The following is a 19169-nucleotide window of genomic DNA, read 5'->3' as shown; positions in this document are numbered from 1 at the left end:
GTTCCTGGATGAAGAGGAGCCCATATTGGAAGCAAAACATAGCATACATAGCAAAACATAGCATACAAGATCTACAGAGTTTAAATGGAGGTAAAGGTACAAGAGGGTTCATGCCAACCACATTATCTCAAGGTAACTATTCCCCATTTTTACCTCCTGCTTCTCTGCCCAATCTCTTCTACACCCATAGCTGCTAGTATGCTGAGAGGGGTAGGTCTAGGATTCAAAAACATGAGATTTTTTTTTTGTCTGAAGTGAAATGAACACTTCTCTGAAAGGACAGGTGCACACTTGCTGTGTGACAGATTACCATAAAACTTAGCAGCTAAAAACAGCAAATGTTTATTATCTTACTATTTCTATGGGTCAGGAATGAGGACATGACTCAAGTGGGTGTCTCTGCCTCAAGGTCTCTGACAAGGCAAACAACCAATGTGTTGGCTGGGGCTGCAATCTCAGCTAAAGGATGAGCAGAGAAGAAGCTGCTTCCAAGCACACCCATGTGACTGTTGGCAGGGGTTCAGTTGTTCCTTGTTGGAACTGAGTTGTTGGACTGAGGCTCTAAGTTCCTCACTGAATACTGGCTGGAGACCTCCCTCAGTTCCTTGCCACATAGGTCTATTCACAGTGCAGTTCCCAACATGGCAGCTTGCTTTGACCAAGCAAGCAAGAGCGTACCTAAGATGAAAACCACTATCTTTTTGAATCCAGGTGTCTCAAGTGACATTCTCATTACCTCTGCCACATTCTATTCACTAGCAACAAGTCACTACATTCAGCCCAAACTCAAAAGGAGGGGACTACACAATGGAAGGGTCCCCAGAAGACAGACAGCACTGGAAGCCATTTTGGAGGCTGTCTGCCACAAGGAGGAAGTAAATATTATGTCTACAAATGGACTTATATGTGCCTATGTTGTAGGCAGGAATATACATTAGCACACAACTTTGATAATATTTTCAATGACAAGTATTAAAGACATTCAAAACGTATGTATTTGGATGTAACGATTCCCCTTCTGGTGGTGATCCAACCAAAAAATACTAAGCCCTAAAAATTACCAACTCCCCCTCCTCCATGTTCTAAGAGATGTGCACCTAACAAGTATTACATTGATTTGCTGGAGGCATGGGGTGTGAACAACAGACGGAGAAGTAAAGGACAGAGGGTAGGTCACCACATGTAAGAAAAGCCTGTGATACCTGGGGAGGAAGGTGTAAGTGTAGCAGGGCTCTGAAAGGAGACTTCTGGGACAATAAGCCTCTGTGACTGGGAGCCCATAGAAAGAGAAGGAAAAGATAAAGTAACTACCATTATGATCAGGACTTCTAGAGACAAACAGGGGCAAAGGAGTTTTAGAAAGACTTACTGTGTGTTGTGTGATGAAATGCTTCTTTGCAACCCACTTAAGAAAATGTTCAGTAAAAATTGGCATTGCTCTGAAATGCTTTCAATATGGAAATCGGGTCATAATCACTGAAATGTGACACTCTGCCGAGACTGGGGAAAACACAGTCAAAGTTTTTGCTTGGGCTACCTAGACACTGGTCCAAGAAAACAATCCCAGATATTGAAGACATATGCATAAAACATTAATGAAACTGTTATTTATGGTAATGAAAGATGTAGAAATTTCCAATATCCAATAAACATAAAACACAGTAATAAAGTATGTATCTTGATATAATGAAGTGTTGCATAGACAATTAAAAATGATGGTTATAAAGGTCTTATAATAACATAAAAATTGTTATCATAGAACATTAAGAGGAGAAAAATCAGGCTGCAGAAACTCACATTTAATGTGTATAGGTTATGTATAAATGAGCATATGCAGACAAGAAGAGACTAGGGGAAAAAAAAGAACAATAAAAGCTTGGAAAGGCAAGATTGCAATGAGAAGACTTTTAGTCTGTTGTTTGTTTTCCATTCCATCCCTTTCTCTTTTAAAAGACATTTTCCTAGGACCTCCTATCTACACACACCTGGAGAGACAGCTCTGCTTTTCCATTTTTCTTACTCTCCCTTGTGGTCTTTCTGAAAAAGCAAAAGAAAAGATGCTGGCACAACCATCATCATGAACCTACAGTGACTACACTGATCTTAATCAAAGTACAATAGAGACGTGGAGCCCATCCTGATTGTCCCTACACAGCAGCCACTGGTCCGCCAGCAACTAGGCATCATAACAGCTCAAAAGAACAGTCCTTAAGGAACCATTTTCCTGGACCCTCTAAAGTGGGTTGATCTAAAACCAGTACTACATCTATTGACTTCCTGTGGGCTTTCTTACTCTCAACAGCAGTCCACACTGCAATCCAAACAGCCCAGAAAAGAAGTAAGAGTTTAAAGTCTGGGATACCTTAGGGTGTATACTTTATTAGAACACCCTCCTGCAGTGATGGCAAGAAATAGGAACAAAAGGACTGTGATCTTTCAGGAGACACAATAATTAAGGGAAGTTAATAAGGAAGAGATATTGGAGATATTGTTTCTCTCTTTCACAACACTATATAAGCAAATGCCATCAGAGACCAGAGGCACTTAGAGGCCAGCCCAGCTACACCAGAAGAAGGTAAACACCTAGGGAGGGTGAGGGGCCACAAAGGCAAAGATGGGAACCACAACAAGTATTCACACTGCATGTGCAAAGAAAACAATCTTCTCAGTGCAGAATGTGCCTGCCTGTTAAATATCTCCCAACGGAAGAGTGGAAATACTATTCATTTGCAGCTCAGTAGGATATTAAAACAAAAACAAAAACAAAACAAAAAAAAAAACAAAAGAAATACATACTTTTCCCCCATGATAGCTCTGCTCAAGCAGACTAGAAAGGGATTGTGTTAAGACACATATTCCACTTTTGTGCTCTGCTTGCAAATTATAATTGCTGAAGCAGTTGGAGTGATAAATGGGAACACAAGACAGGCCTGTTGATCTTCCTGTTAACGAGGTATCAAAGGAGTGAAAGGGTCACATACAAAGAAGGAGTTTTCATGTCAGTTGGTCCTATTCTTTACGCATGTATCGGATAGCTGAATCAATCCATAACGTAAGATTCCTAGGTGACCTGTCTTGATGGGGTGACAAATCTGGAATTCACAGAGAAAATTTTACCTCCAGATGAAGCTTTTCTTATTACTGCTAACCAATATTGTGCCCCATTCCTGGCCTAACTCAAAGGCACTGTGGGGCACTAAGGAGGAAATGGATAGTAATGGCAGCCCCTTACTACACCTAACTCATCCATTTCACAGCCATTACAGCAACGATGAGGTATGTGTGTGGTCGCTTCTTCCTCCAGGAGCCTTGGCAAAAATCACCCTGGATCACAGTGTTCTTCCCAAGAATCCTCTCCAGGGGGATTCCATCTCTCCATCAACTGAAGATGGCATGGGGGAAGAAATCTTATGAAGGATCTTTCTCTAGACAATTGCAAATCTCCAAATTATAGATAACAATATTTGGGCAATATTATCCGTGAATTGCACACTCACTCTATTTGTCTACATGCAAGATAAAAGTATTAACATCATCCTTCATCTCAATATCTTGTTTTAAGCATGACTACACTCCCTCCAATGTGTCCCCACTGTCCCCAGTACCACTTCACTCTGTACCATCCCTCCCAGAGAAGTAGTTTTATGGATTTTTGTTGTTGATTTGTTTTTGTTTTACCATTTCATAAGAATTATGAAGAGTATTATAAAGAACAGAGAGCAGTGGAAGTTAGGCTGAGAAGTGAATCTGTGATAGTAAATCAGATCCAAACAATTGTTATCAGATGACCATAGGTATACAAACTTATCATGCGTGGGATACAAATTTGTGTCCCAGAAAAATAGCAAAGCACTTAGGTGCCATGGTCTTTGGAAGTGCTAATAAGCATAATTCTCAATGACTTATAATGCACAAATTATAAATCTGATATGAAACTGAAGACATGAAATTGCCAAATGTCCAATTGATCATATCTGTTCCTGTCAATAACCTTACAGAATTGACAAGAATATTGTTCCCATTACAGAGATGAGGGAACCAGAGCTCAAAGAGTCCCTGTGTCAGCCAAAGCAGAGCTCCACGACACACTCTTTGTCTTTTCTCAAGGAGGTGCCTAGTGAATGTTTCTATTCCTAACCCACACAGGCCGTGTCTCTTCAACATAAATGGATTAGAGCTTGAGACAGACATGGATTCTGTCACTGGGGGGAAAAAAAGGTCTGTGTAACGTGAGCACTTCCACTGCAACTTCTGTGACACCTAGAAGAATAATCATGGCAATTATACATCAGAAATGAAGAAGTGATAATTACAAAGATGGAATTTTCAGCTACCACTTGGCTAGCCAGCACGGGCACTAACTTTTATATTTCCCCATGGGGGCATATATGAAAGAATCTCAGAGTGCAGGAGAGATGAAACACAATTATCAGGACCTGGGGATTTATTCTTTCTGCTACACAAAGGAAGGGGGAGGGCAGACCACAGCTGGAACCTTCTCTTCTTGCTCTTTGCAAAACATAGGAAAATGCTGCCCCTCATCCACTTAATTTAATTTCCTTCAGAAATGATGACAAGGCTTATCCAGTCTATTGTACTTTCCTTCCCCATCAACTTGACTTCCTAGTCAGCCAACAGCCTCACCATCTCAAGAGTTTGTTCCAGAAATAGCAGAGGATTTTTTTTTCTTTTTGATGGACCTCTGCATGATGGTACAGAGAAACAGGTCCTTCTGAGATGAGCAAAAGGCTGTAGTCACATGGCTGGAATATCAGAGAAACAAATATTTCCTTTTGTGCTTTAGTCTATTAAAAAATCTTAGTAGTCCTAAATACAGATCAAATATTAAGTGTAATAATAGTACAGACCAAATAGTAGTCGGTCTGAAAAGGCCAAATTAACTTGGGATAGTCCAGCTGTTGAGCCAAGAGCACTTCCCGGTCCTCACTGCTTTCTCCCAATTATCTTCACTGTGTACAATCAATACACAGTACACAGTGTGTTTTCACAACATGCTTCTACAATTATCCTTTTTAATTCTGGTCATAGTTTTGTGGGTTCAGAGGGAACTGTAGGGAGCCACTGTTTTCAAAGATGTTGGTGTGAATATATATATGTACAAAGTACTCATCACCATCCCCCACTACATACACATGCACGTGCGCGCACACACACACACACACACACACACACACATGCCACCCCCACCTTGTATAAGACACAAATGGACATTTGATTATTATTTTTTTAATTTTAGAGGTTGGTGGAGAGGAGCAGAGAGAGAGAGAGAGAGAGAGAGAGAGAGAGAGAGAGAGAGAGAATCTTAATCTGACACGGGGCTCGATGCCATGACCCCTGGGATCATGACCCGAGCCGAAATCAAAAGTCAGATGCTCAGCTGACTGAGCCACCCAAGCATCCCCCATTTCATGATTTTTTAAGGGCATTGAACTAAGGTAGTTAGAAAGAAATATGGAATATAGACTACTTTCAAAGATTAACTTTGCTTTTGTTTTAATTAAGCACAGAATTACACATATTAACCACTTTGATGCATGCTTCCTATTCTCTATTCCTTTGGCCACACCTCTGCTGAAATGAAAGTGAGATACAAATAAGAAGCATTTTCATATTGCAGCAGGGAAAAAGAAAATATAGAATTATACCAAACCAAGTTTTCTTTGCTACAACCAAGGTAAAAATAGTATGCACGTATAAAGGAACACCAATTAAAAAAAACACTTTCTGATGAGGGGGAGCTAATTTTCCATTTGGAACACATATGTACTCTTTAAAAAGGCTTCTCAAAATGTGCTCCACGGAAGTTCTTCTGAAGGAGTTATCATTTGTGACACGAGAAAACGATTCTGTAGTGAAATAAGTTTGGAAATCAGTGACTGAATGCTTGGTAGACTTCTTCAGTCAGGGCTTCCCCAGAGTCTTAAATATCCTAACACGAACCCCGCATCTTCAGTAAGGCAGACTTAAATAATTATTATTTAAAATCATTTGACCATAGAAATGCTTACCAAATTTTGTGGAACTAGTGTTCTTCAGAGTACATTTTAGGAAATACCACTTTTAGAATGGGTACATAAAATAGATACTCCCCCCCACAAAAAAGGGGGATAAGTATATAGCTAAGAGCACCTGGTCATGACCTTCTCATGGAACACCCTAGCCCAGGGCTTCTCAACCTCTAATGTACACACTAAATCACTAGGGACCATGTTACATGCAGATCATTGCCCAGGAAGTCTTGCCTGAGGTTCTGCATTTCTAACAAGTTCCCAGGTGATACTGATGCTGCTGGTCAGTGAACCACACCGAATAGCCAAGGGCTAGAACAATCTGTCTTCAAGTGCTGAAGGTGGCCAGGATTGTCCAGAGAGCTAGGCTTTCTGAGGGTTCTTTATCCCAGAGGGCAGTGAGTGTGCAGATGGGGCTTACCAGTAAAACCTGTTGGGTGTGATGCGTTCATGCACGAGTTGCCACCGTCTTCCAAAGTCCATGGAGCTGTACAGCTGCAAAACAATGACGTGAGGAAAGCATAAGCATCGAGGGAACCGTTCAACATAAATACATGCGGTATGCCCCTGGATGAGGACCTTCCAACACACCCAAGTAGACACCCATTTTATCGAGATGAAAATATGAATATGATGTGCTGGGCTTATCATGGTGCCTTCTAGCACCAGGTAGGTGCTCCACATATATCCGATCGGCTGGTGTTTTTGAGCTGAGTTGATGTCATCTATCATTCTCTCCTTCAGGGACAAAATCTTTTGTAAAATTCTATCTTATTTTTCTTCAAATTCCCTGAAGTCTTTTTTAAAGAATTTTTTAAGATTATTTATTTATCTTTAAGAGATTGAGAGAGAGAGAGAGAGAGAGAGAGAGAGAGAGAGAAAGAGAGAGAGTGAGGATCCCAAGTAGGCTCTGCACCATCAGAGCAGAGCCCTGACACGGGGCTCAAACTCACAAACCGCAGGATCATGACCTGAGCAGAAATCAAGCATCAGATGCTTAACTGAGCCACCCAGGCACACCCGTAAATTCCTTGAGGTCTTTAGCGACATTGAAAACAATTCAGCAAAATTCGCTAAGAACTTACTTATTGGATATCTCCTATGCATCAGGCACTCTGGTGGATATGAAGATAAAGAAGAGGTAGATTCTGTGCTCTCAGGGAAATGAAACACACGTAAAAATACTCATCAGCTGGTATCTGAGCCAATATTATATGCAAAATATTGTGCTAGTGAAGTTTTATCTCCTACTGCTCCAATACATAATCCAAATGAAATGGACTCTTCAGTGTCGATCAAGATACCACCCTTATTTATACTCCCATGTCTTCACAGAGATAAGGCCACGCTTATGCCTAAGTAAACATTACTCATCCATGTACCCACAAATGTGGCTTCCTCCCTGGATCCTTTTCTGCCCACTTCAACCCACTCCTCTTTCTTGCTTCTCAACTCACTGCACCCAACTTTGGTTTCCTCTGAGCACTTGCCATAAGGTAATATGTGGTTATGTCTTTCAGATTTGTCTGTATTATTTAGTTGCATTTATACTCCTTAAATACATTGGAGGTGTTCACTAAATAAATACCTGTTGCATAAATCAGTAATTAAACAGACAAGTCAGTATAGATAGTAACATAGAGAGATGAAAGGAGAAAAAATTCTGGAGGAGGCTCAAGACTTTGGAAAAATGAAGAACTCTCAGTATAGCTAATAAAGTCAGACTTCACATTCACTTACTTTAAGGATGTAGAGTGTGACCCTTTTTGAACACATAAAGGAAAGGCCAACATTCCTGTAAGAGACTAGCCAAGAGTATGGGGTTTATTTTTAAGTGTATGTCTGGAAGTACAATATCTGTATCTAATTGATAACGGTGATAATAATAATAATAATAATAATAATAATAATAATAGATGGACCACATTGCACTTTCACATACTTTTGAGACTTACAAGGACAATGACAGTAAGGCAAGGCAGTTATAACTCACTTGAATCTTTGCTCTCAAATATTTCTTTTCTTTTAAGTTTGTTTATTCATTTACCTATTTATTTACTTACTTATTTCGAGTGAGAAAGAGAGAATCCCAAGCAGGCTCCATACCATCAGTGCAGAGCCCAATGCAGGACTCGATCTCACAACCTTGAGATCATGATCTGAGCTGATGTCAAGAGTCAGATGCTTAACCTACTGAACCACCCAGGTGCCCCAAGCATTTTCTAATCTATAAGCAGAGTCAACCACTCCCAGCCAGTACCATCACTATTTTTACTGTCTGCCTCTAAGAAGCAGTTCACACCAAGCCAATAATGGTTGGCATGCCCCTCCCTCCATCAGAGTATGAGTCATAAGAGGAGCATAGATCATGCCCAATTAACCCTTATGTATCAGCAGTTATACAATGCCTGATACATAACAGGTGAGCACACAAACCTATTTCGAAGTTAATGAAACTTGGTCTTGGAGAAGTTAAGTTTTGGTCAACGTAACTAGGATTTAAGTTTTTTGATGCCTAGCTCACATCTCCTTCCATGGAATCATGGTACCTAGTTTATAATGAGAATTCTATTATGTTTACGTTCTCCACACTTTTACAGGTGGGGAGACTAAGAAAGGCAGAAGCAGATGGACCTCAAGTTTATAGAAATGGGGTCAGGTGAAGTATCTCCCCATTATCACATCCCCGGTAGTGCTCACCTATAGGAATGTGCTGCCTGGCAGGCCACACCCAGGTAACGCTGCCATCTGTAAAGTTCTGAGTCCGCAGTCATGCAACTCAAACAGAAATAATTTTTTGTATGAACATCTGGTAATCTCAAATAAGCTTTGTGGGGCTTGAGGAAGTTTTAGACCATTTCAATTTAATTCCAATATTTATTGGACATTGGCACCATAAACTACATAACAATGTTTCTTTTTGTCCAGTAAATAACATAGATGTGTGCATGTGTGTGTTGGGATATAACATATGCATACATACATATATACACGTAAATACGTATCTGTATACTCAAAATATCCTATATGGTAGTTAAGGAGATATATTAGCATTCCCATTTTATAGATGAAGATACTGATGCTTGATTCTTTAAAGTGGCTATAACAACTATATGAAAACCAGGATGCCAATACTGATTTAGCTGATCACAGTTTATACTATACTTCACCAACTCTACCAACTCTCACCCAAACCGGATTCCCATTCCATCGGTAAGTACTAACTACTGTGTGTATTCAACTCTGCATATGGGAAAATCAGGCAAAATTATTCCCCATCACCCTTTGTCCTTTCTCTATTCACGAGCCTAGTGAAGACAGCAACTAATTCTAGACCATTATACTGTAGAACACACAGAGCCACATCCAATTCTTCAGAAACCAAAATGACAACCCCTTCCTGAACCTCGAATACACATAAAAAATCTCTATCTGCCTCCCGTCCCATCCACACCACCTATCTCTATTTCTCCAGGAAGCCTCACTCTTCCATTTCCACCCATGTTAATCTTGCCCGTCTCTCAACTTATACATAGATGACTCCCAAATACACATACACGACACCAAAGGCTAAAGCTCTAGAAGTTGAGAAATGGGCAAGAAATGGAACAATTAGCCTTCCTGGAGCTACACAGCTTGACCTAGGCCTCTGGAGATGAGTGGTATGGACAGGACAAAAGATGGATACAGATTTTACTGGGTGGAGGAAACAATAAGAACAAAGTGTCAATATGGCCAAGGTCTTGAGCCTGGCTTATGGGGAAGCTTTTTTTTTTTTTTTTTTAATTAATTATTTATTTATTTGGAGAGAGAGAGAGAGAGAGAGAGAGAGAGAGAGAGAGAGAGAACTGGGGAGAGACAGAGAGAGAGGGAAAGAAAGAATCCAAAGCAGCCTCCATGCTGTCAGCAGAGTCTGAAGTGGGGCTTGAACTCATGAACTGTGAGATCATGACCTGAGCCAAAGTTGGACACTTAACCTACTGAGCCACTCAGGCATCCCATGGAGAAGCTTTTAAGAGGAAGGAGAAATGTGACGCCTGTCATTGGCTAAAAGGAGGTGGAGGTTGTCCATTTTTCTTTCTCTCTTCCTATCCATCCAACTATTTGTGGCTGATCTTATATTTATCTGTATGTATATTTCTATTGGGGAGGGGATTGGGAGGAGGGAGAGAGTTGGTGAGGACCAGACCATTGCATTGGAAAGGATATATTCTTATATTTTATTTCAAGGACTGAGATTTCCTGCAGAGTGTTAAGAAATGGATCACTCTCCTTCCCATGGCAGGTGTCTGAGGGACAGATGCTCAGACTTAAGACACATGTTTCCTAATTAAATATAGAAGAGACTTTGGTTGGAGCCTTCTATAGCCCAAAGATATCAGACTGTCAGCCCAGATTCCAATCATAGAATCAGAGCCCCAAATTCCTTCAAATAAAACCCAGCATGATCGTGTCTTTCTCTGCTGCAAACTCTAAAGACAAGCCAGGGAAGAACCATGAGGGTCACACTGACATTGCTGGCGTCTCAATCCTCTGGGGGAAATTATCAGTCCTTCCATCATGCAGGATCCAGTAGTGGCTAAATGCACCCACCACAGCTCCTGCTGGGGCTCACTCTCAGGGTAAGCATGGCTCCTCTCATCTCATGCTATTTCTAACAGAGAAAGAACAAGAGATCAGCTGCTGATCTCCTCATCCAAGTCTGTTCCACCTCCTGCCTCCCTTGTCTCTGGTTTTGCTTTTTCAGCTCTTCTGTTTGACTGATGGGAGAAAAATTAAATTGAATTCTCTGCCTAGAGGCTGATTCAGATGAACAGAAAGAGCAGGCTCCTATTCATTAGGAATCTTTGGTTAGCTACCTTGTCTCTCTATCCACAGTAAGTTGCTGAGTCTGAAATGAACTTTATTTTACCACGAGCTGGATCTTTGCAGTCTCTCCATTCATATAAGTGTTCATCCATTTCTTCCTTCCTTCACTCATTGACTAAAATTGTATCAAGCAACCAATATGATTTAAGCACGGAACTAAGTGCTGGAATTATAAAGGTTAAAAATGCCATGAACAGTGGAAGACAGAAACTCAGACAATTATACTGTCATGCAAAGTATGTCATAATATTATTACTAGCTATCTGTGCAAGGGTAAGATTGTAGGCCATTGGTATTTTTTCTTTTGGTTATGTGGGTTTTTAAATTATTAAGAACATATATTACTTTAGTAATTAAAAAGTTAAAGCTCTAACACTCAAAGAATTTAGGCAACCATTGAATAGTCTTAGAAGGTGATTTAATGATATGAAAATGCTTATGATATATTATTTACTTTAAAATATATTACAAAACATGCATACATTCACACCAATTTTATTTAAAGTATTGTAAAAACTTGAAACATATCAGAAGGAAATATGCCAAAATATTAGCAGTGGTTATTTCTGAATTGTGGGATTATGGATAATATGTACTTGTTTTTAATTTTAGAGAGAGAGAGACAGCATGAGTGGGGGAGAGGGGCAGGAGGAGAGAGAGACACAGAGAGAGAGAGAAAGGCGAGAGAAGAGAGATACAGAGCGAGAATCCTAAGCAGGATTCCATGCTCAGCAGGGAATCCAATGCAGGGCTTGATCCCACTATCCTGGAATCATGACCCAAGCCAAAATCAAGAGTCAAATGTTCAATGGACCGAGCCACCCAGGCACCCCCAATGGACCGAGCCACCCAGTATATATTTTAACATATACTTTTAAAACTTTCCTGGGGCGCCTGGGTGGCTCAGTTGGTTAAGCTCCAACTTCTGCTCAGGTAATGATCTCAGAGTTTGTGAGTTCAAGCCCCATGGCGGGCTCTGTGCTGACAGCCTGGAGCCTAGAGCCTGCTTCGGATTCTGTGTCTCCTTCTCTCTCTGCCCCTCCCCAAATTGTGCTCTGTCTTTCTATGTCTCAAAAAATAAACGTAAAAAAATTTTTTTTAATAAAACGTTTCTATATCTTTCAAATTTCTTTACAATGAATATAATATTCCAATGTTTTACTGGAATATTATATATATTACATATATAATATATTTTGGAATATAAGCCAATGTTTTATTCTATTTATATTTTTATAATAATAATTTCTAACCATAACGTATACACTACATTTATCTTTAAAACTACCTTTTAAAAGGCCAAAAATTAAAATTCCAACTTTTATATGAGGGACCCTGAATTAGGCAAAGCAATATGGGATTTTCCACAAAATGGTATTGCATAGACATTATCATGGATAGCAGTGAATCCTTCTTAGGACAAGCAGTGTATTAGCTCCCATGCTGTTTAAACAGTCCTGCATGACTTCAGCCTAACGTGTTTCATGCAACACTAAAATAAAGTATATTTTCCAGACAGCAAATATCTTTAAGAACATTTCTTATTCATATAAAGTTATATATATGAGATTGTTCTTCATATCCTGCCTTATGATGCCCCCTCCCTGCAAGGATGACATTCCTGGACTTTTACCAGAGAATAATCCAGATCCTCTCCCTTCCCTTCTTCTCCTATATATCATGGTCTCATATCTCTTAACAAGCACGTATTCAGTGGCAACACACACACAGAAAGCCCTAAATGAATCATTGGAACAGATGGAAAATATGAAAGAACATGCTCTTTTCCTTATTGATCCAGTTATTAGTTCCCTAATTACATCAGCCTGCCAGGGAAAAGCATCTGATGGCTAAAGAACTAGAGGCAATTTAATCAATGTAATATTCCACAGGAGGAACAACAAGTTATACCTGGAAAGCTTAAGTCCAAAGAATGATATGATCGCATTAGGAGGTTATAGCTTGAACTGTGTTCACCGCCTCCCCCCAAAAAGATATGTTGAAGTCCTAACCTCTAGTATTATCAGAATGTGAGCTTATTTGAAAATAAGGTCTTTGCAGATGAAACCAAGTTAAAATGAGGTCAGGGCGGGTCCTAATCCAATATGAGGGATACCCTCATTAGGATAAATTAGGACTCACAGAAAGGCACAGAGGGAAGACAATGTGAGGACACACAACACAGAGAGAAGGCCACGTGAAGACAAAAGACTGAAGGGGTATATCCACAAGCCAAGGGAATTTCAAAGACTAATGGCAAAATACCAAAAGTCAGGAAGAAGCAAAGAAGGACTTCCTTTTAAATTTCAGAGGGAACATGGCCCTGCCAACACCTTGATTTTGGACTTCTAGCCTCCATAATTATAGGACAATGGATTTCTATTGTTTTAAGTCACCTGATTTGAGGTAGTCTGTTACAGCGGCCCATGGAAAGCTAATATAGTTGATGCTTGAACAACATGGGTTTGAACTGCATGCCTTCACTTATACACAGATTTTTTTTTATAAATGCAGTCTAGTACTATCAATGTATTTTCTCTTCCTTATTATTTTCTTAATATTTTCTTTTCTCTAGATTATTATAATAATACAGTATATAATACAGTATATAGTACTGTTCATGTCATAAGTAAGGCTCCCGGTCTATAATAGGCTATTAGCAGTTAAGTTTTTAAGGAGTCAAAAGTTATACATGGATTTCCAACCGCACAGGGGGTCAGTGCCCCTAACCCTTATGTTGTTCAAGGGTCGACTGTACAGGGATCTAACACCTATCTCCAAGAATAATAATGACAAATCTTGCTACATTTCTTTTTGTTTGTTTCCACTCCTAGGCTAGAAGTCTGATGTGTGACCAGATTGTTGAATCTGTGATTAAAAGCCAAAATCTCATTTGCCTATATTTTTCTCTGCTATGTATTTTCACCACACCCTTAAGGATAATATTTTCTAAGATTAAATATGAATTAATAATGACCATATGGCGGTAAGCAGACATATTCAGAAGAAACAACAAACTATGCATTTTATGTGAGCTTTTGGTGATTCAGCCAGATTCCCTAGAGCCAGAATACTGTCCATGAAGAGGGAAGAATGGTTTGGAACACATTTATAAAAAAATCTCTCCCTTGTAGCAAATTCAAATTTAATATACATCTGTCCCGATTTTTTTTCTCAAAACCTATGGAATTTAGGTAGTATTCTGCTGAATTGTAGTCATGATGGTCTTTGTCATTCAAATAAAATGAGGCTGTTTCTGATAAAAAAAAAAAAATAAGGTGTCTGCACTTGTTTCCTTGGTAGCCACAGAGGGAGTGGTAGGAACTGTCTGGGCTCTTTAGGACTACAGGAAGAATCCCCTGGGTCGTGGCAGTATTTACGGTAGGCAGGAGAGAAACCAGGTCACATAGTGGCAGAGAGTCCTTTCCAACATGTGCCTCTGGTTCCTTCCTCAAATATTCTCCAAAAAATCCTTCCCTTGATAACGGGTGGAGACAATACCCATCCAATGTCCCTCTAAGCTCTGGGTAGTTAGACAAGGGCTTCTGTCCTCAGCAGCCCTTTTCCTTTGCCCTTGACAGATATCAGGCATCTATAGCATAGATATATTTATTTTAAAAACAGGCATTCACCCAGTCATGTCATTCTTTTGTAGAAGGCAACATTTTCTTTTCTTCTTGAAGATTTCTAACCATAAAGGTTTTCTCTCTCTCAGATGGCTTACATCAGTCATTCCTTTGTTTAATAAATATTGATCAAATGTCTATTAACAACCAAGCACTGCTCTACGGGTTTAGGATACATCAATGAACCAGACAAAAGTTTCTGCCCTCAGGGATCTTACTTTCTTGTGGAGATCAGGAACTCAAATGCCCTCAAGTCTGTAAGTGTGAATATGTGAGGGAGGTATAAGAGAAACAGTACCACTGTTTGTGTTCTTTAGACACATGATCATTTTGCTAGCACTTAACACACTAAGAAACTTCCTTTACTTACTCAAGATGATTTTCCCCATTTTTATGAAACATTTGCCACTTTTGCTTATCTTTTGTTTTCCTGCTTTTGATGGAGACATGGGCTCAAAAAAGGTTTCACTTTCCTCTCAACCCTAAGGAAAACAGGTGCAAGGTGTGATAAACTTTGGCAGACTACATTTCCCCATAATACTGGGGAGAAGCAGGGAATACACAAAGCTCATGCTCCATCTAAAAATGGGCTTAGCTGTTCCTTATCTGGACAAAGACAGCTGATCTAGTGTGGTCAGGCTTTATAGTTTTTCAAGGGAACTGAAATTTCAGACTTTTATGAGAAATCTCCGTATTTTTCAGTGTTAGCAAAAATTTTAAAAATTTAAAATGTACTAGGGGTGCCTGGGTGCCTCAGTCGATTGGGCGTCCAACTTCAGCTCAGGTCATGATCTCACAGCTTATGGGTTCGAGCCCCGCATCAGGCTCTGTGCTGACAGCTCAGAGCCTGGAGCCTTCTTCAGATTCTGTGTCTCCGTCTCTCTCTGCTCCTCTCCTGCTCACACTCTGTGACTCTCTCTCTCAAAAATAAATAAACATTATTATTTTTTTAATTTTAAATGTACTGCGGGGCAAATAAGGTGTATTGATCCTGACGGCCAGAGGTTGCCTGAGAGCCACCAATTTGTGACCTGAATCTTAGCAAAGACATACAAATGCCTGAAGAAGAGAATGGGACTATTTGACCTTGAAGTAAGATTACAAAATTTAACAAATACAATACAGAATGCCCAGCTAACTTGATTTCAGATGAAAAATAAATGTGTGTGTGTGTGTCAGATGTAACAGTAGGAATATGATTATGTTTTTTGAAACACTGTTATTTATCTGAAACTCAAATTTAGCTGTATTTTATCCACATGTCCTGTATTTTATCTGGCAACCCTCCCTTGAAGTCTCTCCCATTCCATTTCTAAGCAGCTGGATCATAAGATACATCCCCTTATACTATGTGCCTTTATTCTTTGACATTGGATTTCCCCAAGTGAATAAAAGAATTTCAAAATCATTGTAAATACTCCCTGTACTCAATTAACTCACATCACTTTATTCAACTTATTTAGTATTCGTTAAGCACCTAGCATGTGCTAGGCTCAATGCCAGGTGTGATGATGCAAAGATTAATAATACAAGTTCCCTGATCTCTAGAAACTGAAAACTTAGGTGGGAAGACAGACATGTCAACAGGTAAGTGCAACACAACACAATGAGGCGCATGCCCACAGAGGTAGAGGAGGGCTGGAAGAACTCACGGAAGTAGCGGTCAGTGCTGCGGGGTTGGGCAGTGTGCCATGAGCTGAGTCATAATGAATGAGTAGGAGCTGGCCTGAAGGATAAGTTCCCCCCAAACACTGCAGCTAACAAAGGTGAAAAATTACAGTCATTAGGGAAGACACTGGAAATAAAACAGAAACATCATCTCATCCTCCTCCAAAAGTATCATTTGCTTGGCCCCGGATGAGTGCACATTGGTCTAAGTGCCACATCAAAAAAGAGAAAGAACAGAAAAGGAAAAGGAGTCAAACAAGGTCATCTAAAGTGTTTAGGAGGAAGAGGAAGAAACAAGTGCATGAGAGGGTGGGCATAGGGGTAAAAGGAAGACCCTGAGAGCAATAGCAAGACGGCAAGAGTAAAATTTGTAAGAAGTGGAGGCAGATACACACTCGTGTTCATCGAATTTGGAAATACCGTCCCTTGAAACTTAAAAGAGGAAAGATTAACACACTGAATATGAAGAACTGCCTCTAAAAGTGAGCTCATAAAGCTCATTTCTAGAGGAAGTTGGGGAGAAAGGCACAGGCTATCCTATAAACAGCATCAAACACAAATTAAGACTCCATGCCTCTCAAAGTTGTTCATCAAAACATCTCCCACAGCCAAAGGGAATAAATCATCCACCAGGAATCTGGGGGTGTGGCCTTAAGTATTCTGAAAGAAGGACAAATATCTTCAAATCTCTAACTCTTACCTTAACCTTCCATGGATATTTTGTAGTGTATGCTACCATATCTCTGTGCTTAGAATGCAAGATAAATTTTTTCACGTTATCTTCAAGTGAATTGGACCCTCCAGAAAGACACTATCTACCATACTTACTCTCTTTCACCACTGTTCCCCTCTCAAGTGGTTCATTTTTTTTTAATTTTTTTTTTCAACGTTTATTTATTTTTGGGACAGAGAGAGACAGAGCATGAACGGGGGAGGGGCAGAGAGAGAGAGGGAGACACAGAATCGGAAACAGGCTCCAGGCTCTGAGCCATCAGCCCAGAGCCCGACGCGGGGCTCGAACTCACGGACCGCGAGATCGTGACCTGGCTGAAGTCGGACGCTTAACCGACTGCGCCACCCAGGCGCCCCTCAAGTGGTTCATTTTTGAGCTAAGTTTGAAGAAGAGGAAGAAGTTACACAAAGAATGTCTGGTACATAATGAGGGCCCAGGTGCTATTGATTGGGGTGACTCACTTACCTGTCTCAAGCTGACCAGAGAGGGGCTATGGTCATTTCTTGGTGCCTATGACAACTAGAATCCTGGACTTGATATCAGAAGACACTCTATGGGCAGGGTTTCCATTAAGTTTCCTTAATTATAATGAACAAGGGAGAGGAAAACACGCAGTCTGGTGACGCCAAACTTGCAAGAAAGAAATTCCATGTGACCCTATAAGCTAACACAGCAAGTCTCATTTTCGCCATGGCTTTTGTATGACTCCTCAGACTTATCCTCCTAGTTGGCTCCAATTTCAGAGGTCATGTGTATATTGGAATAACCAAAGCCTTCTGTTTCCCAAGTCAGTATCCACTCCCTAATGGAGGTGCTGGTGCCTTAAAGGCCCATTTGAGAACACAAAGCACAGATGATACTCGTCCCCATTCTCCCAGTGCCCACCTCTCAGTATAGCATGCTTTCCTCCAGATGGGCACACAGAAATAATGGTACCGATGTCTATACTCTGTCAAAGGGTGACCCGTGCTCATTTCCCACGTGTCTTTTTCTCCAGGATTTTCCTCTCTGCTCCCTGCACCACTTTATTTTCCAGCCACATCAGTTTTTTGGCTTCTCAAACATATCATGGGCTCTCCAGTCCGAGGGCTTTGCACATGCTGTCCCCTCTACCTAAAATGCCCTCCATCCACTCTGCACTTCTCCCTCTTTGTATTCATGTACTGAACTGCTGCTCAAATGTCAGATATCAGCAGAAGTAACACTTCCTAAGAGAAGCCCTCTTTGGTTACTTCCTACCCTTATGGTTCTCTAGTCTCTCTTATTTCATAACATTCATCAAAATATGAAATTACATATTCATGTAATTATATGTTTGATATCTGTCTTCATTTCTAGGTAGTGGGGATTGCTACCTTAATAATCCCAAGTGTTTAACACCATGTCAAGTACAGGAGAAGAGATGCTCACATAAATATTCACTGAGTGAATACATAAATATTCCTTTCCAAGTCTTGTAAAGTTCTGTGTCTTCCACCCAAAAAGCCCCCCACTTTCCTTCCCAAATTTGTCATAAGTTTACCCTTCTTTCCATGTCTTCCTTCAATCATGCCATCTATGGCCATGCTCGGCCAAAAGAGGCAAAATTACAATAGTAAAACTAAAGAACTACTTTAAAAGCAAATTCATACAACTCGTTACTAGAAGATGTTGGGGATAAGGCAGGAATACCTTATAAACAGCATCTCTTTTCCCGTATTTAACACTCGATGTCCAACCAGATTCTACTAACATGTTTCTCTTATAAGTTCTCAAATTGTTTTTATTTAATTCAATCAAACAGTGATCTATTCACCCATTTACTTATGCATTGAAACTTCAGGTAATCTCTTCAAATTGACTAGAGACTCTCGGATGACAGGAATCCCCTCTGCAATCTTGACACTCTCCCCCTTAAAGAAACTTCCCCTGGGCTGCTTAACAACACAGAATCAGAGAATAATAAGCTTTTGTAGCTGAGATTGGAAGTAGGAATCATCTGGACAATTCTTCTTACACATGGCAAGCTCAGAGAACCTCACTGTCCTGCCTGAGGTCCCACACCTAGTCAGCTGTGGAGCTGGAATTCAAACCTAGGGTCCTGACTCTCATCTCAACGTTCTTTTTACTGCATGTGCTGTCTTTGTTAAATTAAGCGCATGACTTTAAAAGAAAAACAAGTTACCATCACCTCACAGAACAATGGCTCATTTGGGTATGCCATGCATGAACGACACTGTACCTTGAATCTAATGCTTTTGTTTA

General features: G+C 40.2%; 1 protein-coding gene across 2 annotated transcripts in view; it reads right to left on the bottom strand.

Annotated features, from left to right (window-relative positions):
- The window catches only part of SORCS3 (sortilin related VPS10 domain containing receptor 3), a 597794-nt gene that overhangs the window by 206522 nt on the left and 372103 nt on the right, over positions 1-19169 (bottom strand). For both annotated transcript variants that reach the window (XM_023240898.2, XR_006587279.1), the window contains exon 5: positions 6451-6524. In XM_023240898.2, the coding sequence (XP_023096666.1) occupies positions 6451-6524 (74 nt within the window). The remainder of the gene's footprint in view (positions 1-6450; positions 6525-19169) is intronic.

The sequence above is a fragment of the Felis catus genome, chromosome D2 (genome assembly GCF_018350175.1).
Source record: "Felis catus isolate Fca126 chromosome D2, F.catus_Fca126_mat1.0, whole genome shotgun sequence".
In the NCBI taxonomy this organism is placed as follows: Eukaryota; Metazoa; Chordata; class Mammalia; order Carnivora; family Felidae; genus Felis; species Felis catus.
This window is presented reverse-complemented; position numbering and strand designations above follow the sequence as displayed.